General features: G+C 41.3%; 1 protein-coding gene across 2 annotated transcripts; it reads right to left on the bottom strand.

The window, feature by feature from the left end:
* Positions 1 to 387: 387 nt before the first annotated feature.
* On the bottom strand, positions 388 to 14,610 carry LOC110048665 (uncharacterized). Of its 2 annotated transcripts, XM_089271093.1 has the most exons (8): positions 14,446 to 14,610; positions 12,378 to 13,073; positions 8,303 to 8,742; positions 6,388 to 7,134; positions 3,586 to 3,823; positions 3,124 to 3,376; positions 2,294 to 2,425; positions 388 to 1,828 (listed from the first exon to the last, which is right to left on the bottom strand). In XM_089271093.1, the coding sequence occupies exons 1-8, from the start codon at positions 14,495 to 14,497 to the stop codon at positions 1,684 to 1,686; spliced, it is 2,703 nt and encodes a 900-aa protein (XP_089127219.1). In that variant the 5' UTR covers positions 14,498 to 14,610; the 3' UTR covers positions 388 to 1,683. The 2 variants fall into 2 exon arrangements, with proteins under 2 accessions (XP_089127219.1, XP_089127218.1); XM_089271092.1 differs by lacking the exon at positions 14,446 to 14,610 and having other exon boundaries at positions 12,378 to 13,128.
* Positions 14,611 to 17,033: the final 2,423 nt, after the last annotated feature.

The following is a 17,033-nucleotide window of genomic DNA, read 5'->3' on the forward strand; positions in this document are numbered from 1 at the left end:
AACGGAGAGCGTTCTGTACGTTCACGTTTAAACACAACCTTCACCGGGGGCGAGATTGAAGGAAAGCCATGCCGGCACGGAAAATAAAAAAAAAAAAAAATCCATCTATTTCATATAATTTTTACAAATAACAATAGTTCTTATCGTCTAAACCTTATCTTTAACAAATTGACGTCAGTTTTTTAAACGTCTGTCCTCTTATAGATGATAAATTTCGTGAAAACATTGTCAAACTGGTTCCGCAGTACACTTTGACAATGTTATGACGTAATTTATCATCAATAAGAGGACAGACGCATAAAAAACTGAGGTCAATTTGTTTTTTTAAAGTAACAAGACCCCAAAATGGTCAAATGCCGGAAATAAATGAGGGGAAAAGACACCGTAAACCGTAATCAAAGATAAGTGATTTTTCTTCATAATGACGCGAACATTGTCAATAGCTTTTCTCGCTTTTTGATTGGCTACTTAAAAAAGTACATAAAATCTCATTGGTTAAAAATTTGACAGTTTGACAGCTGAAAGTTGAACTTGAAAGTTTGCATAAATTAAAATTTGATCCGTCTGTACTCTTATTGATGATAAAAATAATCCAATCAGCGCGCGGGAAATTAGACAGTCATTGTTAAATTTGTTTTCGACGTGTTTAATAAAAAAGAAAAGCTTACGTCAGCGATGTGTATTGTACGGTTATTTCTCAATTGTCATATTAAAAGACTACTCGCGTCAAATAAGTTACACTAGAATACATTCCACTATCTATCTCTCTATTCAGAGGCCTATATATTATTCTGATGCTTATTATTAATAAAATATAAGTAAAAAAGTATCAAAGAACGCTTGTTTAATTAAAAAGAGGAATCTTCTGTTTTGTCACGACACAAGTGTTTTCCTTGCAACTGTACACGATGGGAAAAGTGTCATATGAATAGATTCATAGGCTCTCCTTCTACAAGGCGCCTCGGACTTAACTAGAGGCCACAGGCCGGCAACGGAAGTAACTACAACTCTTGAATAACATAACATATTTTGGCTACGTGCAAAATTACCCTTAAATTGAAGAAAACCTGAAAATCGTAATAAACTAAGATGGAAAAACACCAAAGAGATAATAATAAACCATAAAGGAACATGGACAACATGGATCCTTAAGGATGGAGAAGATTAACTGGGATTACAAACGACAAACTTGAAAATTTTGGGCTAGACTTTTCAAGATGTGCAAACCGTGACGTAACTCCTTTAAGTATCGGTAAGGGTGTTCAAGTGTCAAAAGCTACCACACCTCTAAGGATCAAAAAACATTTTCGTTTGAAAAAGTCTGTCCTACAAAATTTACTGTCAATTGTGACATTTGATAGTTCTCAACTGTTTCTTCCAGTTGGAATGGTTAACCGTGTTATGCTATGTATAGTTTGTAATCATATTTTTCTCTAAGATTGAATCTTCGGCCCAATTAGCCCATGTGCTAAATCACTTACTGAGGGTAAACAAATGTATTTTTTTGGATGGTAAGATGTGCCTGCCTATACTATACATCTACCCATACTTCTGTATATCGATCTACACTACCGGTCATGCCCGTGTTTTTGCTGATAAGCTTTATGATAGCTACATTTTCTTGCAACCTTCATCACTATAAGTTCTACTGAAACGGGCCTGGACACCAGGTAGACACTACATCTACCATAACAATAACAAGACAGCTGCGGCTGCGACGACAAGATTGATAAACTGTGACATCACATGTGGAGAGAGGCTAGAAGTGGGTGGCTTAGATGGAGCTTCGACGTCGATGGGCCTGCTGTGACGAAGGCCATCCGCTGACCTGCAAGTTTGACAGAAAAACGGGGGAAGATTAGGAGGTGGACATGGATTGACCACGTGCTGCGAATGGATAACAGTTCCCTGCCACGAATTGCACTAACATGGGCACCGGAAGGAAAACGCAAGAGAGAAAGACCAAAAGAAACATGGCGTAGGCAGTGGAGAAAGAACGAATGGCGATGGGTTACTGTTCTTGGGTAGAGGCAGGGGCAAAGTTTCTTGGAGACTTAAACTTTCCGGCCCCACTCTCCATACGGAGAAGCGGAACTGACGCCGCCGCTGAAAAGAATTAGGGTTAGAAATTAATTCAAACGTGGAATCAAACTTATTACTTTCAATAAGATAAAGAGCTTGTACTTTGCTTGTCTGTTTTAATTATTGAGTTTGGGATGCCCGTGGATTCGGAAGCTGAGACTACAACAACAACAACAACAGTTAAAATGAAAACAACATTGAATTTTCTGACCTGGTTCGCAGCATAATTTCCCCTTCCAAATCTGACACATCCTCAACATTTTTCCACGTTTTACGATCAGTAGAATACTGGAACTTAAGTCCTGGGAACACATTGGCGATCTTTAGCACACCTTTATCAATACTGCAGAGAAACGAAAATGTATCGGTGAGATTGACCATGGAAAGGCTTCACAAACGTCAATCAACCTAACCAACTAAATAATGGATAAATCAATCAATCAATCAATCAATTAATTAATTAATTAATTAATTAATTAATTACAATATTTAGAGAGGAAGCCACACCAGCCTTTGCTGGTTTTCATGCATCCCCATTCCTGGTAGAATTGGAATTTACAGATGCTGGGTTTTGTGAATAGAAGAAAACCGGGGTACATGGAGAAAAACCCTCGGAGCAAGGCGAGAACCAACAACAAACACCGACCCACATATGACACCGGGCCGGAATCGAACCCAGACCACATTGGTGGGAGGCGAGCGCTCTCACTACTCGGCCAACCCTGCTGTCCAATGGGAAAGAAGTTCGTATTTTGTAAAAAATAATCAACTTGTGTCTTCTCCCTTGTAAGCTAGAGTCGGGTTTCTGGTTCAAGACGCAATAGCAGGCTCCCGACTGAGTTGCTCTATCAAAATTCACTACACTGTTGGGGGTTTCTGTGCGTTTCCTAAAGTGTTCTTCTCGTTGTAATTTAGTCTTAAATCAAAAAGTATCGCCTACATGAAATGATTAAGAACTTGTTTCTCCTATCGCTTTCTTGAATTTGTCTACCAAAACGTAGAGAGAAGTTAGAAAGTTATCACCAGATAGGATTATCTCACCGCGCTCCAGGTGGTGCCACGTGATACGCTACGCCCATTTCGTCCAGTCGCCCCAGTTCTCTGTAGCCCAGTGTGTTCGCAAACTTCACCCAGTCGTCCGTCCTCTTGAGGTCTCTCTCTTTCTTATTAGTGATGTCTTCCCATGATGCTCTATGCCATGCGCGTTCAGCCATTGCTATCACGCGAGGAAAGATCATGGCGCTCATTTGGTCAGCGGTGCGTACTGTTTCTGACCATAGGTGACCTTGCATTCCTAACGAAGCAAGATAGGAAATATAGAGATCAACCTGAAGTCTCGCTAAGTTTGCAAATCGGAGGAGCGGGCGCCTAATGGTTCGCAGTCAGTCTGCGGTCTGGTCTGGCTAAGGGTAATGGTATATTTCGCACTGGTATGCACTAATTGGGGACACTCACTAAATTTAGCCTGCACTTTTCAATCATTATTCAAGCCCAGTCTCTTACCTACAATATTCTCCTTCTTCGTCAAGTTAGCGCACATTCCGGGATCCGAACACAGTTCTTCCCTGGTCAGCGGTTCACCGCTTCGTTTGGTTTCGACATTGGCAAACAAATCATCTGGCATGAAACTAAACACTTTTCGAGTATCAGTAAACCTTGTGGCCCAGTAGAAACCACGCTCCTCTGGGTCAGGCTCGTACGGGTGGTCGAAATACAAGTGAGTGGCCTGGGACATAATCACCTACAAAATTGAACAATGTTGCTTTGCGGTGAAACGTAAATAGACAAGTTAAGCACGGGATTAGCGAGAATTTCGCTTTCAGTTTTATAACTTTTTGGTGAAATTTTCTGTTTATATCAGTGTTTATCCTTCAGTTTTGAGTTTGAATAATCTGAAGCTATACAAAACATAAGCAGTGAAAAACATTTTTATGTCAGAAAAACTATAGTCCGGTTAACTTTTAATCCTGGGCTAGCATTGACACCCTTACGAACAACCAAGCCAACGTCCAGACGCTTTTGATTAACGGACGGCAACCGGAAGTCGCAATCCAGGTTTCACAGTCAACACGACGCATGTGCAAAGGTTTCTGAGCAGGAGTCAGCATTCTCGTCATTGTTGTCTCGGCATTGTTGTCAATTTTAGTCTCTTTAGTTTTCTTGTTGCCTTCAGTTGTATTTAGTTGTACCTAGTTGTATATTAATAATTCGTGTAACCATGACCCGCCTAGATTAGCTCAGCTATCCGTGGGCATGTTATAATTGTAATTTTAATTTGAAAACAAAAATTAAAAAAATAAAACAATGTATGTATGTATGTATGTATGTCGTCCCCAGAGGCTGCGCTCCTTTTGGTCAGTGTCACAGGTCGCGATTCTTGGTGCTGACCAAATGGAGCGCGGTCTCTGAGGACGAGAATGAAGTCACAGAAGTGAAACCACGTCGTTTTCCGTTCATGCTGTTCAAGGGTCGTTTCTGAGAGTTTTTCTAAAGCCCTGAGGGAGGAGCTATTGCGGCATGACTTTAAATATCCAAATACACCTGTAACAGTACCTGTATCCCAAGCGCTATTAGGCCCGGTCCATACGTATCCGGATATTTTTGAATCTGCAACTTTTTCTTTTCGGATACGGCTTCGGTCCACACGTATCCAGCGAATTCGGCAGCGAATTCGGCAGCGAGTCCGGATAGTTTTGAATCCGTTCTCTAGAGTGGAAAAAAATAAATCCGCAACGAATCCGATATCGTGTGGAAGGTGAATCCGGATATTTTCGAATCCGATGACGTAGCAAAATCGTGTCCAGCCTCTTACCGAACAATAAACCAATATGGCGGCACAACGTTTAGGCCTACTTTCTCGAGAGTGAATCCGGATACCACCGGATGCGTGAGGACAGACGAATTCGATTTGAATACGCTACGTGTGGACGGGGAAATTTCTGAATCCAGAAAGAAAAAGTTGCGGATTAGTAGAATCGCACTAGTATACTTATGCAAATGCTGCAATCTGATTGGCTGAGCCCCTGCACACTATCAGCCATTATAGTTCACCACTAAATTTTCTTTGCAATGTTTCCTCTCTTCTCCGAAGTTTTAAAACAACATTTCAAACAAATGGATAATCAAATTCCTGAGAAAACTAAAAGGGGACATTTACGGTTTCTTGAATTAAAAAAGCGCGAGATTCTTGAAAGAAACTGATAAGCGCGCGCACACAACTGCAAATGTCAAATTCACATTTCAGTCCGCGGGAATTTCCTTAGCATAAAGTTTAATACTAACACCAGAAATAATTAGAATCGTTATTTGAAGAAAATTTAAGTTAGAATTCTACTAAAACAATTAGATTATTCGCTATTCAAACACCAAATGTCCAAGGGGCAACTATCAGACCGATAGTTCCGAGACAGAAACACTCTATTGTCTTTATTGTTCACCACTAAATTTTCTTCCGCGCGCCAGTTCAAAAATCATATTGAATTATTTTCAACTTTTTTAGATAAAAGCTGTGAAAGCCAAATGTAAAATTTGAAAAACAAAAACAAAAATCCACTTAATACAATTTCAATTGTTTATTTTCTACAAGCACGCTTGTTTACAGAAAAAATTCACAGACGAGTACTATCCATCCGGGTATTTTCCTCGGACGGGCACTGTGGGCTGATAGTGTCTCTCCGCGGATGAATACTATCGCTTCTCGTGATCAGTTCAACCAATAAGAAGAGGTAATAGTTGGTGATAGTTGATTCGGCCTTAGGCCTCATCAACCATCACCTCATGACCCTCATTAGTACAACAGTCATTGTTAGTTAGCTTTAAAAATTCCAATGGGAAAATTCGAGCTCTATAATCTCGACGGTCGAACGAATTTTCTCGCCAATCAGAAAATGCAAATAGCCCGCTTAGTTAAAACTCTAGCAAAATTTGATCAGTGTTAGGTATTCTCTTTCATTTCCTTTAATTTTAATGGTGTTATTTTCTTTTTGTAAATCTACTCGTTTAAAGTTGGCTTTGCATTCAACTTCTGTATTTCGTGGTATGCATGCATGCGTCGTCAGTTCAGTAGAAAGGGCAAAACGAAATAAATGTCGAGGCACCAGTGGTCAGTTTGCAATTAACAAAAAATTGTAACCTTGCTTTATGTTTTATATTTTATTAGAAAACAGTCCTCAGAAAATATGCATGCTGATTGGTTAAAAATCGTGTTTCTACAACTCGATGGAAACACAGACAGCCAATCACGACGCAGGATTTAGTTGCCTTGTTACTCCAATTTTCCTCGCGAAAGTTCTCATAAACGCTTACCTCGAATCCAGCATTGGCTAGTTCGTACGCTCGCTTTCCGCTCCCCCATTCCCAGATGTTATTCCACGCGTACCCATACACCCGCGGGTTCCTCAGCAGCTTGCGGTCATACGGGACATCTTTAAAACTCATGAGGCCATCCTCCCATCCAGCCAATTCAAGGCTGTGATTTGCCGTGATGTTGGAAACCCGCCGAACAAAGTAATCTTTCAACTCATCCACGACTTTGCCATTTGAAGTGTTAAGTTCCAGCTCCCGCGCGAGATCTTTGCAAGCGGTAGAATTGGTCCAAGCACCGTGCGCAACCTCGTCTCCGCCAAAATGGTAAACGGTCAGCGGTTGTATGTCTTTGTGAATGCCCACGACGGCCTCGACCAGGTGCTCAATAAAGGTGTACGTGGACTCTATGCAAGGGTTAATGGCGTCATCCGTATAATATTGCACCGATAAATACTGGGACGTATCACTGGCTTCTGATAAGAGGTATTTCTCAGCCCCAGCGTTATCCCCCTGGGCTGATAATTTGTCATATCGCGCCAGCATCGCTTTGATTGCGGCATTTCCGTGCCCTGGCATGTCAAATTCAGGAATAACCTGAATATGACGCGCTTTGGCGTATTCAAGTATCATCTTGTAGTCCTGGACCGAGTAGTGGCCTGAACCCGAGGTGGACGCTTCGGGGCCTGAGCCGAGTTGTGACAGAATACACCTCTTGTGTTGCAAGTCAAAGCAACGTTTGCTTCCCACCTACGATAACAACAACAACAAGCGTTAAAAATTTCTTATTTATTTGTTAGTTTCGACAGAAACAATGGACATTATGTTTTAAACCTTCGTAATATATAAAGCAGAATGAAACGAGCTCTGGATCATACAGCTGGCACTGTCTTCCTCTCAAAAGAGCGAAAATTCTCTTGACTCTCTTTAAGATTTGAGCAAGTTTTTATTTTCAATTTGAGATCCAGATTAACAGCGTATAAGGGTAGGTGTTAAAAAGAGAACTAGGGTTTAACTTCTGTCAATTCTAACGAGGTAATTCTCCTCTTGTTTGAGTTTCACGCTCTTACTTCAGGACAACGACAAGTCCGGCAAAAGTTCAAAACAAGAGCAGGACTCCAAAAGAAGGGAAATGTTGACATCATTGAAAACGTAACCATATTCAAATATGTCCAAAAATGCGTCCAGTGCAAAAAATGGCAGATTTGACGAGATTTGAGAAACTGTGGAAATTTTGTCAAACATGGCAAATTTGACGAAACTGACGAGACTGTGGACAAAATTATACGAGTAAATACACATTTTGATTTTAAAACGTAATATCTTCATCTCAGTACTCTAGATGCGTTTCGAGTGCGAAAGAACATATTAAATCACAATTTTAGATTCCACTTTCACTGACGAGGGTCTCCCAGGGGTTTTTGGGGAACAAGGGAACATTGGCAAAACATCGAAGGGAACAGGGGAACATTAGCCATTTTTTGGGAACAGGGGAACAAAATTCGAAAAATTACAAAGGCGAACAATTAACGAAAATGTGCGGGAACATGGGAACATAGGGCAATTTTGGAAGGGAACAAGGGAACAAAGACCGCCCCTGGGAGACCCTCACTGACCAAAAGGTCCCGTCACAGAACCCGTTTAAAAAGACAAATGAACGTCACTGAGTGCTGCTAATCTTGGTGATGATTCGTGTAACCTAATTTGCGCAAACTTTGCACAGTATAGCATATCAGTGTAACATGCAGGCGAAGTGTTTTCGTAGGGTAACAAGTTAACATAAAACCGAGAGGTAGCTGGTGATGACTGGCATTCCATTCATGCGAGGAAGCAAAAACTCTCGGGTGCTTCATCCTATGGGAACTAAAGTTAACCCTGATAGGTCACGAGGCAAGGAATTAACCATTTTACTTTTTACCTCAGTAAGTTCCGGTAATCCGGGGATTTCAAGCCTCCAGCCTTCGTCATCAGTGAGGTGGAAATGAAATTTGTTGAGCTTGTACATCGCCATTGCGTCTAATAACTTAAACACGTGCTCCTTCGTTTTAAAGTTCCGGGCAACATCGAGGTGCATTCCCCGGTAAGAGTACCTCGGTGCATCTTTAATTGACACTTTAGGGACCCTCCCTTTAGAGTTCCTCAACGCCAGAAGGGTCTGTACGCCATAGAATACCCCTGCGGGGCCCTTTCCAGTAATCGTGATGAGCTCCTTGGAAGAGTCAACCACCAGACCGTACCATTCATCTGTACCGGCAAATTGCTGACCTCCATTTGCAGGCACATCAACGTCACCTTTAATGAGTTTGATTGCTTTAGTGTCTTTGGGTGAAGACGAAGATACTTTGAGCTTGAGTTTGTCTGTCACAAAAACAAAACAAACGACAGTAATCACAAGATACTGGGATATTCAGAATCCATGTCACGCAGCAGTTATCTAGATAGTCACGCATTGTTACTCTCTGTTAAGTTGGAGATGCGTTGCGTGACGAACCAACCTGCCACTGCGAAGAAGCTACAAAGATGTAAACTAACTCACACAACTGAAGAAAATACAGCGGAATCCCGCTTTACGTTCACCTCGTTAATACGGTCACACTTTATTTTGTCCTGGCGAAACGCCCATACATTTTCTTATAAGAAAACCCCGTTAAGGTGGTCGAAGAGTAATCTCTAATTTCTGAAAAAAAAAAAAAAAATTGAAAAAAAAGCTAAATATTGGCGGAGAAATGGAGGTTTTACGTTATGGCCGGAAGTAAAAGTTCCCTCTTGATTGACAGCCCTATAACGCGTATGCAATCAACCGAGACGACTTTCGCGGGAATATCACCTATATGGATACCACGAATTGGCTGGCTACTCACCTCTACTCAGTTGATCAGCATTGTTAATCCAAGCATTTTTCGTATTAGGTGTAATTCTATTAAGTTATAAGTAAACATGGACCACGGAAAACTCCGTGGACCAGTTCGAAAAAGCGAAAACAGCGAAGAACGAATGAAAATACATCTCGGAGTGAAGAAGCGAAAATTGACCTCGCGGATGAAGCTATGGCTATCGTATCAAGCGGGCAAACAGATCGAGTCAAGAGAAGAGAAAGGTTCTGTAAAAATTTGGGAACTTGACAGCGATAACAGGGATTTTTACAGTGACTCGTCTGTTGAGTCCGATACCGATTAATCGTTGGACTCATTGAGATCCATTGGAATATTATCCATGCACATTTGCTCCGCCGCGCTTTCTTTTGTTTGTTTTCTTCGCCCAGCCACTCTAGCGTTCGTATCCTTTTTCATCTTCCCCATTTTGCCAGACTGCAGCTTCAAGAAAAACCGAGCTACAGAAAAATTATCTCTCCGCCTTGAGTGCATTGCGAAACACAAGGGTGTTTAGGAGATTCGCGCGTAAATTTCACCGCGAGAAAAAACTTTCCAAACGCTGATTGGCTCAGTGATCTGAGAATCCCGCTGAAGGCGTTTGTGGGCGGAGTTTGTTTGCGAAGCAAGAGATTTTTCTCAGCGTCGTTTTCTCGAATAAATTTTTTCGCTTGAAGCAGACACTTTGAAGAGTTAGAACGGGAATTTCTTCGATTGCCCTCAAATTTGGACAGTAGCTAGATTAACATATGATAAACAAAAACATGTCTGCGAATTGTTTATTTCGAAATATTTTTTCTCCGAGAGCGATTTTTGTACGATCACTTCACATTTTTTAAATCCTATTTCGAAAATTTTCTGTAACTTTTTACTGCAATTGAATATGGCAAAACGCAGACACGCTTTTTTAGCGCTTTTTGTCCTTAAACCGGAGGAAAAAAAAAAAAAATTGGCGAAAAACAAAATTCGCTTTGACTTGTAGCTTCCAAAAGGTGATTAGGACGCTCGCATTTAGTGGTCCTGAAAAAATCGGCAATTCATTTCATTTCAAGATTCTTGGTATAGTTTGATAGCCAGCTCTATAAGCTTTAATTTGATATAGGGGTTTAGGTATCTACCGCCGGACGCGCTACATCGCTTGGACGCGAGACACCCCTGAAGGTATACGGTAGCCTTAATATGGCCAACGGCCACATTCTAAAATTTCAACCTGTATAATCCTTTATAATTTCGCCCGTTTATACGACCACTCAAACCAGTTATGCTCATTTTTTTGATAATTGTTAATATTGTATGTACTTACTGAACGTTCTTTTCTAAAACATTATATCGCATTCCGCATACTTAGGCCCAGTTCATACGTCGCATTTCTACCGTGTCGAATTCAATTCAACGAATTAAATTCGACAGAAATTCGACGTCTGAATCGGCTGCCGCATTTCTGCCGCACGTTTGACTGGGCTTGTCGCATTATCCGACAGAAATGCGACACCGATTCAGACGTCGAATTTCTGCCGTGTCGAATCTAATGCAGACATTATGTTAATTTATTGAAGAATACAAAAGCAAAAACCGACACAACGTAGAATGATTTTTTGAAGGTGTACTATATTTCGGCTGGCCAAACCAACCTTCTTCAGGTACAATGGAAGATTTTACATTGGTGCGTGTTTTTATGTAGCCGATATTTACGTCATACCGGAAATACGCAAAAGTAATTGATAGTGTAAATTGAAGATAAGCATACGGTAAAATAAAATAACATGATAAAAGAACATAATAAAAGAAAACAAATGGAAACGATTAATATGTTTCTTCGCGGATGTTCAGACCATTAGGATCAATTGTTCTGCCTTTTTGAATCAGTTAAAAAAGCTTTCCTGGCCTTGCGGATAGAGTCTCGGTTAGAAACGATTTTTTCGATGGGGATTGATTGCATGTCGTTAGCAGTGTGGTTAGGAGAGGACAGGAAATGTTCGGCGGCTGTAGTAGGTTTAGATTTGTTGTTAGGGTTATCTATGGTACGGCGGTGTTCATTAAATCGGTCTTTTAATCGTCGTTTCGTCTCTCCTATGTATTGTAAATTACAGCGGTTACATTGAATCATGTAGATGAGGTTTTTAGTGTCACAGGTCAGGTTGGATTTTATGGCGCGCGTTTCCCCGGTAGAAAAGAAGGTACATGTAGTAAGTCCGTGAGAAATGTAGGAACAAGTAGCACAGTTTTTGCCACAACGGAAAGAATCAGAAGGTAGTTGGGGATTAGAAGAATTAGAAGAGAGTTTAGCTGTAACTAGTAAGTCACGAAGGTTAAGGGAGCGTCTGAAAGCTACAACAGGCAAATGCTGAAAAACGTTTTTGCAGCGGTTAGAAGAGAGCAACAAATTGTAATGTTTTTTAATGATGTTAGAGATGTGAGGGAGTGATGGATTGAAGGTAGTTATAAATGGTATACGTTTAGGTTTGTTGACGTCTTTGGTTTGTAACGAGAGTCTGATAATTTATTGAGCACGCGTAAATGTTTTCCCGCCAAAGAAAAAGGAGAAACTTGGCCATTCTCGACCCAATGCAACCTGAACATATTGCAACACATACGGCTTCATTGTCAGCCTCCTCCTTCCCGTTCCATTGGCGGACAATTTTTCGCAAAATTAAAGTCCTTCGTCGCTCAGTATTTTCGTCCGCCATATTGAATACTCTACGTTTAAAAACATTTTCCGCTGACCGACATACCCGACAGTATTAATTCTGAATTAAATTCGACACAAGTGCGACGTATGAATCGACAGTCGCATTTCTGCCGCACTTAATTGAATTGAATTCGACACGGCAGAAATGCGACCTATGAACCGGGCCTTACTTATAAATTAAGAACAGTTGTTTAGAAGTGCAGTCGTGATACGTTCGTTAATACTTCACTCAATTTAGACTAATCATGAAATTTGACCCTCGTTAGTGACCGTATTAACGGGGATCCCCTGTAGTGTAGATGAAGCTCCTTGTTTGTGAAATCGCTCAAAGCTACCTCACATCTTTGCCTGTGCCAGCTGCGACCTTTAAGGTGGTCACGCAATCCACCTTCCCCGACAGGATGATTGTGTGACGCAAATATACCAGAACATACCTTTCAGTGGAGCAGCTTCGTTTTCTAATCCTGCCTGAATATACACTGTCCACGCTGACGTAATAGTCACACCACTGTTTTTATCAATGTCCATTTCCACCGGGGTAGGGATGACGTCATTCGGCGCAATCTCTAAATCTGAAATGAAGTCCGCGCTGTATCGTTTTGCTGGCGTGTATGGATCGTACACGTCGTTTTCAGAACGTTTCCATTTTGCTTTGGTATCAAACTTGCCAACAAAACTCAACTCTTCGTCATCTGTGTTTTTTATTACCCGTGGGGTACTTCCCACCGCGGAGAGATACCATCTAGGCATGACATCCGTCCGGGCAACGGACCAATGGTCTGCCTTGAACTTGAACGTGAAAGAATCGCCTGCAGCTATTTCTTTGAAATCACTCGTTGTTTCGAACTTGTGAAGGCATCCGTTGATGTGGGTGAATTTGATCCCGAAATTCCCCGGGATGACGTACCCAGTGGGGTTGTGTTTCAAGTGTTCCGATTCAACAAGCCTGATGTTACAGAAGTACACAGCCCAATTTCCGTGTCGTATGGGGAGACTTCCCTTGTTAGTGAGAGTAATCTGTGACAAGAAAGTAGGGAAGGATCCGTTTGGAATCGGAAGAAGGTTGCTGAGGACATCGTAGCGCACCTCCATGTTTGACGCCAAGTAGTTGATCTCATCTTGGGTAGAACCTGGAAAACAGTTACAACAAAGATTGCACCAAGTATAACAACGATACAAAGACATATTGGACGAGTAAAAGCCCCCAGCCGCAAACCCCCCCCCCCCCCCCCCTCCACTTCCCAAACTGTTTACAGCACTCTATTTTCTCGTACCTTTATTCGATCGTTGAACGCACGGATAGAATCGCGACTGAACTAGACGACAGCGCAAAACGGGAGACTTAAGGGGGTAGGGGGTGGGCGCTTGGCTCGCTTTGGCACGGCACCTTTGCGGTCCGCGCCTCCACCCCCACGTGCTTTCGCGCTCTCTTTTTCTTCCGAGTGCGTTGCAAAATAGAGAGGCTGTGGACACTCTACTCTACCCCCGGGAGGGAGGGAAGGAAGGTACCCAACAAAGGTATGTAGGATGCTAACTCGGGAACTTTACGACCATCAATACTTCCGCGTTTCAGTGACTTTTGTCACGTGACGAAAGTTGCAAATGACGACCACAAAGATTTTATTGTGCTCAGGAAAATAAACATTCAACAGATTTGACGACAGTGATTTTCGAGCATCTTGAAGAGTTACATCGACATCAAAGGATGTAATGAATTGAACTAAATTTTATCATCTGTCACTGATCATGCGTTTTGAGGAAAGGTGAAACAATTTCAACAGATTTATCGTGTGAAATCAGGCGTGCGATTTTAATACAAGAAAGAGTTGTCGTAAACAGTAACACAGAATTAACAAAAGAAATTGCGGTTAATTGACGACGGAAAAATTGGAAAAAATAAACATTTCGCGCTATCCATCCTTTCTTTCGGAGAGCGTCCTTGATACATTATCGTAATATATCCTAATTCATGGTCTTTTTTACACCACATTACCCCTGTTTATTTAAATATCGGACAGAAATTTGGCTGAAATTTCATATTGGTCTTTTTATCTAGACCACATTGCGCAACCGTCTCTGCATGTATTTGTAAAACCCTTTGATCTCAAGTGGAGCAATTTCAGAATACCCGGCCACTTTATTTGCATGTGCCGGTGTGCTTGTTTATCATGCAAGCTAAGAGTCTTGTTGCCCCAGCTTTTCATTAATCGAGGTAGATTGCCCAACATTTTCAAGTGGGTCCGCTCAGAAGTAAACATGTGGTTGTTGAATAAGAATAGCAACTATTGTTATATACCTCGTTCTTCAAAGCACACCGGCACATGTAAATAAAGAGGCCGGGTATTCTGAAGTTGCTCCCATTTGGGAATGCCCTTCCAGTGCAGGCATGTTATTAATCTGTATTAAGACATCGCTATTCTCAGCGCCCCAAGCCGCCGGTCTCCCCGCCGATATCGAAAGCTGGGCGGAAGCTTTTGAAATAGCATCAAATGCATAACTGACCTGCAGTCCCACGGAACATACCACAGATCGCTACGAGCAAAATCAACAGCATCTTATGGCCGATTTCTCTCTCACTTGGCACGACGCACAGAAAGTCTACTCTTGTGCGGAACAGATATTCGAAGATATCTTACCACAGCATGTCACGCTCTCCTTAGTACGGTACATAGTCACGCAAGACCAATCTCCTACCCAGGGTCCTCTGGGTCCTCGGCCAGTTGCCCAAAGAGGGGCCTAGAGGTAGCCCATAACCAGATAAGCGAAATCGTGTTTTGTTAATCTGGATGAATGATGCTCCATCCCAGCCTTAACACTGGCATTTTACCAGCTGAATTTTGAATGCTCTCTTCTTAGTCTGACTCAACAAAGCTATGTAACACAAGTCATGATCAGTAATATCTGTTGATTTATAGTAGTCACACCTTTCCTTCCTCCCTTTCTCTCTCCCTGCCTCACTCACCCCCCCCCCATTTTAGATGAATCCCCCCCCCCCAGAATGGTCCACTGGGCACAAATATTAACTGCAGTAGAGAGGTTTCTACAACAGTTAAAGGCATGGATGCATCCATTTGGTGTGACTGGTCTGGACTGAAGGCTCAATTTCCATCACTTTCTCCAATGTAGCCTGCATCACAGGTAGCATCTTCAACAAAGACTACCTCAAGTCCAGTTTATATTTCTATCCTGGACAGCAGCTGGTAGACTGAATGCCTTGTTCAAGATCAACAGGAAATATAATTACATTGTTCAGTCAGCAACAAAAGTTCTGGAAAGAGGAAGTTAGGGGATCTGAACTTCCCACTTTCCACACTTTTTATTCCCAGTTTGCATTGTGAAAACCCAATTTATTGTTATAATTTTAAAACTTATTGTACCAGTAACATAAACATTTTAATTGCATGCATACAATATTGCAATTGGAAGCTGAAGAAAACTAAAACCTTCTTGGACAAATGGTCATTCATTTGGGACAGGGGGTCTTAACAGGTATTTTAAAATCCCTTGATCTCTCCAGAGTCAAAATTACAAACTTGGTGAGCTTGGTTAGCTCTGCTTAACTGGATCAAATTAACTCTAGCCTAAACTAAGAAAATCAATTCACAATTATAATCTCTCAACCAAAAACTGAAATAAATTTGGTACGCTACATGCATGGGTACTTATTGAAAGATGAGAGCATTATAGGGGTGTTTATAAAATAAGAATTGTGGAAGGCACTGTAGCCTCATGGATAGCGTGCATGACTCTGGATCAACCAGTGGCAGGTTTAAGCCCTTGAGCCAACTTACTATCCCAGAGTGGCTAGCCTAAAAACATTGATATCTGGGAGATAATTTGCCCACTTTTTGTCCCTTCCCAAACCCCCAAAATAGGGATATGCCAATTGAACCTTTCCAAAAATTTTGCCAAAAATCTCTCCAAACTGAGAGTAAAAATGTGTACTTTAAGCAGTGTCAGATCTAGGGGCCCGGGGAGGCCGACACCCCCCCTTCCCTATTTTGGGTAAAAAAGAAGAAATCACAGAAGGAAGAAAAGCCGGCAGGGCAAGCAAAACAAACCCCCTACCTAGCTTAAGGTCTAGATCTGCCACTGCTTTAAGCACCTTCCCCCATATCTGTGAGATTTGGTGAGTGGTATAATTCAGGAGGAGCGTTGGCCTCATGATCAGTGCGCTCATCTCCAGATTAAGCAGTCTGGGTTTGAGACCTGGCTGGGGTCATTGTGTTGTGTTCTTGGGCAAGACACTTTACTCTCACAGTGCCTCCCTCCAACCGGGTGTATAAATCAGGCTACTGTACTATTATCTATGTTTGAAGGTACCAAAATGTAAAAATTTCTTAGGCGGTATTGAAACTTTAAAAGACAAATGGTTTATATTAGGGTTTTTTTGGAGTCATATAGTAGAGAATAGATATTAGTCAAAAACATTTTTTACGACTCCAAAGTTCTTTTTGCCCAGAAATTAAGAAACTCTGATCTTTAAGCTCGATTTCAGGGAGGAAAAGTGTTGGAATCGAACAAAAAAAAATTATTATCCATGTTTTACGAAGGTACCAAAACTGTAAAAATCCCTTAGGCAATATTGAAACTTTAAAAGACAAATAGTTTTTTATAGGGTTTTTTTGGAATCATATAGTAGGGACTATCCAAAAGAAATTATTCAAAAGCAGTGCTTTGTATTTTTAGAGTATTTTGAGAATGGTTAAGAAATAAAATAATGACTTTGGTTTTTCTGAAAAATGTATAGTAGCATAATGTAAGTAGCTAAAGAGTTTTTCGCGTGATAAGAAAGTAATTAGGGTGAAATTCTATTTGCAGAAAGCTAACCGCATAACTAAATGGTCTATCATGCAATACAATAATTATTTTCCTTCTGTTCAAACAACAACCTGAAGCAAAAAAGTTGAAAAGGTTAGCAATTTTGTTCCCCTTTCCTTCTCCTATTAAAGATGACTTTCTAGCAGCCTTCCGTACCCGAGGCTGGGTAAAGTGAGGCTTTCACATTAATAAGGGAACTGCAGATTCTCCAAACTTGTTCTTAGGTGGAAAGATACAACACAAACAGTTCGTGCGTGTTGCGTACGCAC

The sequence above is a fragment of the Orbicella faveolata genome, unplaced genomic scaffold (assembly GCF_042242905.1).
Source record: "Orbicella faveolata isolate gen_17 unplaced genomic scaffold, um_ofav_v1 contig_34, whole genome shotgun sequence".
NCBI classification, from domain to species: domain Eukaryota; kingdom Metazoa; phylum Cnidaria; class Anthozoa; order Scleractinia; family Merulinidae; genus Orbicella; species Orbicella faveolata.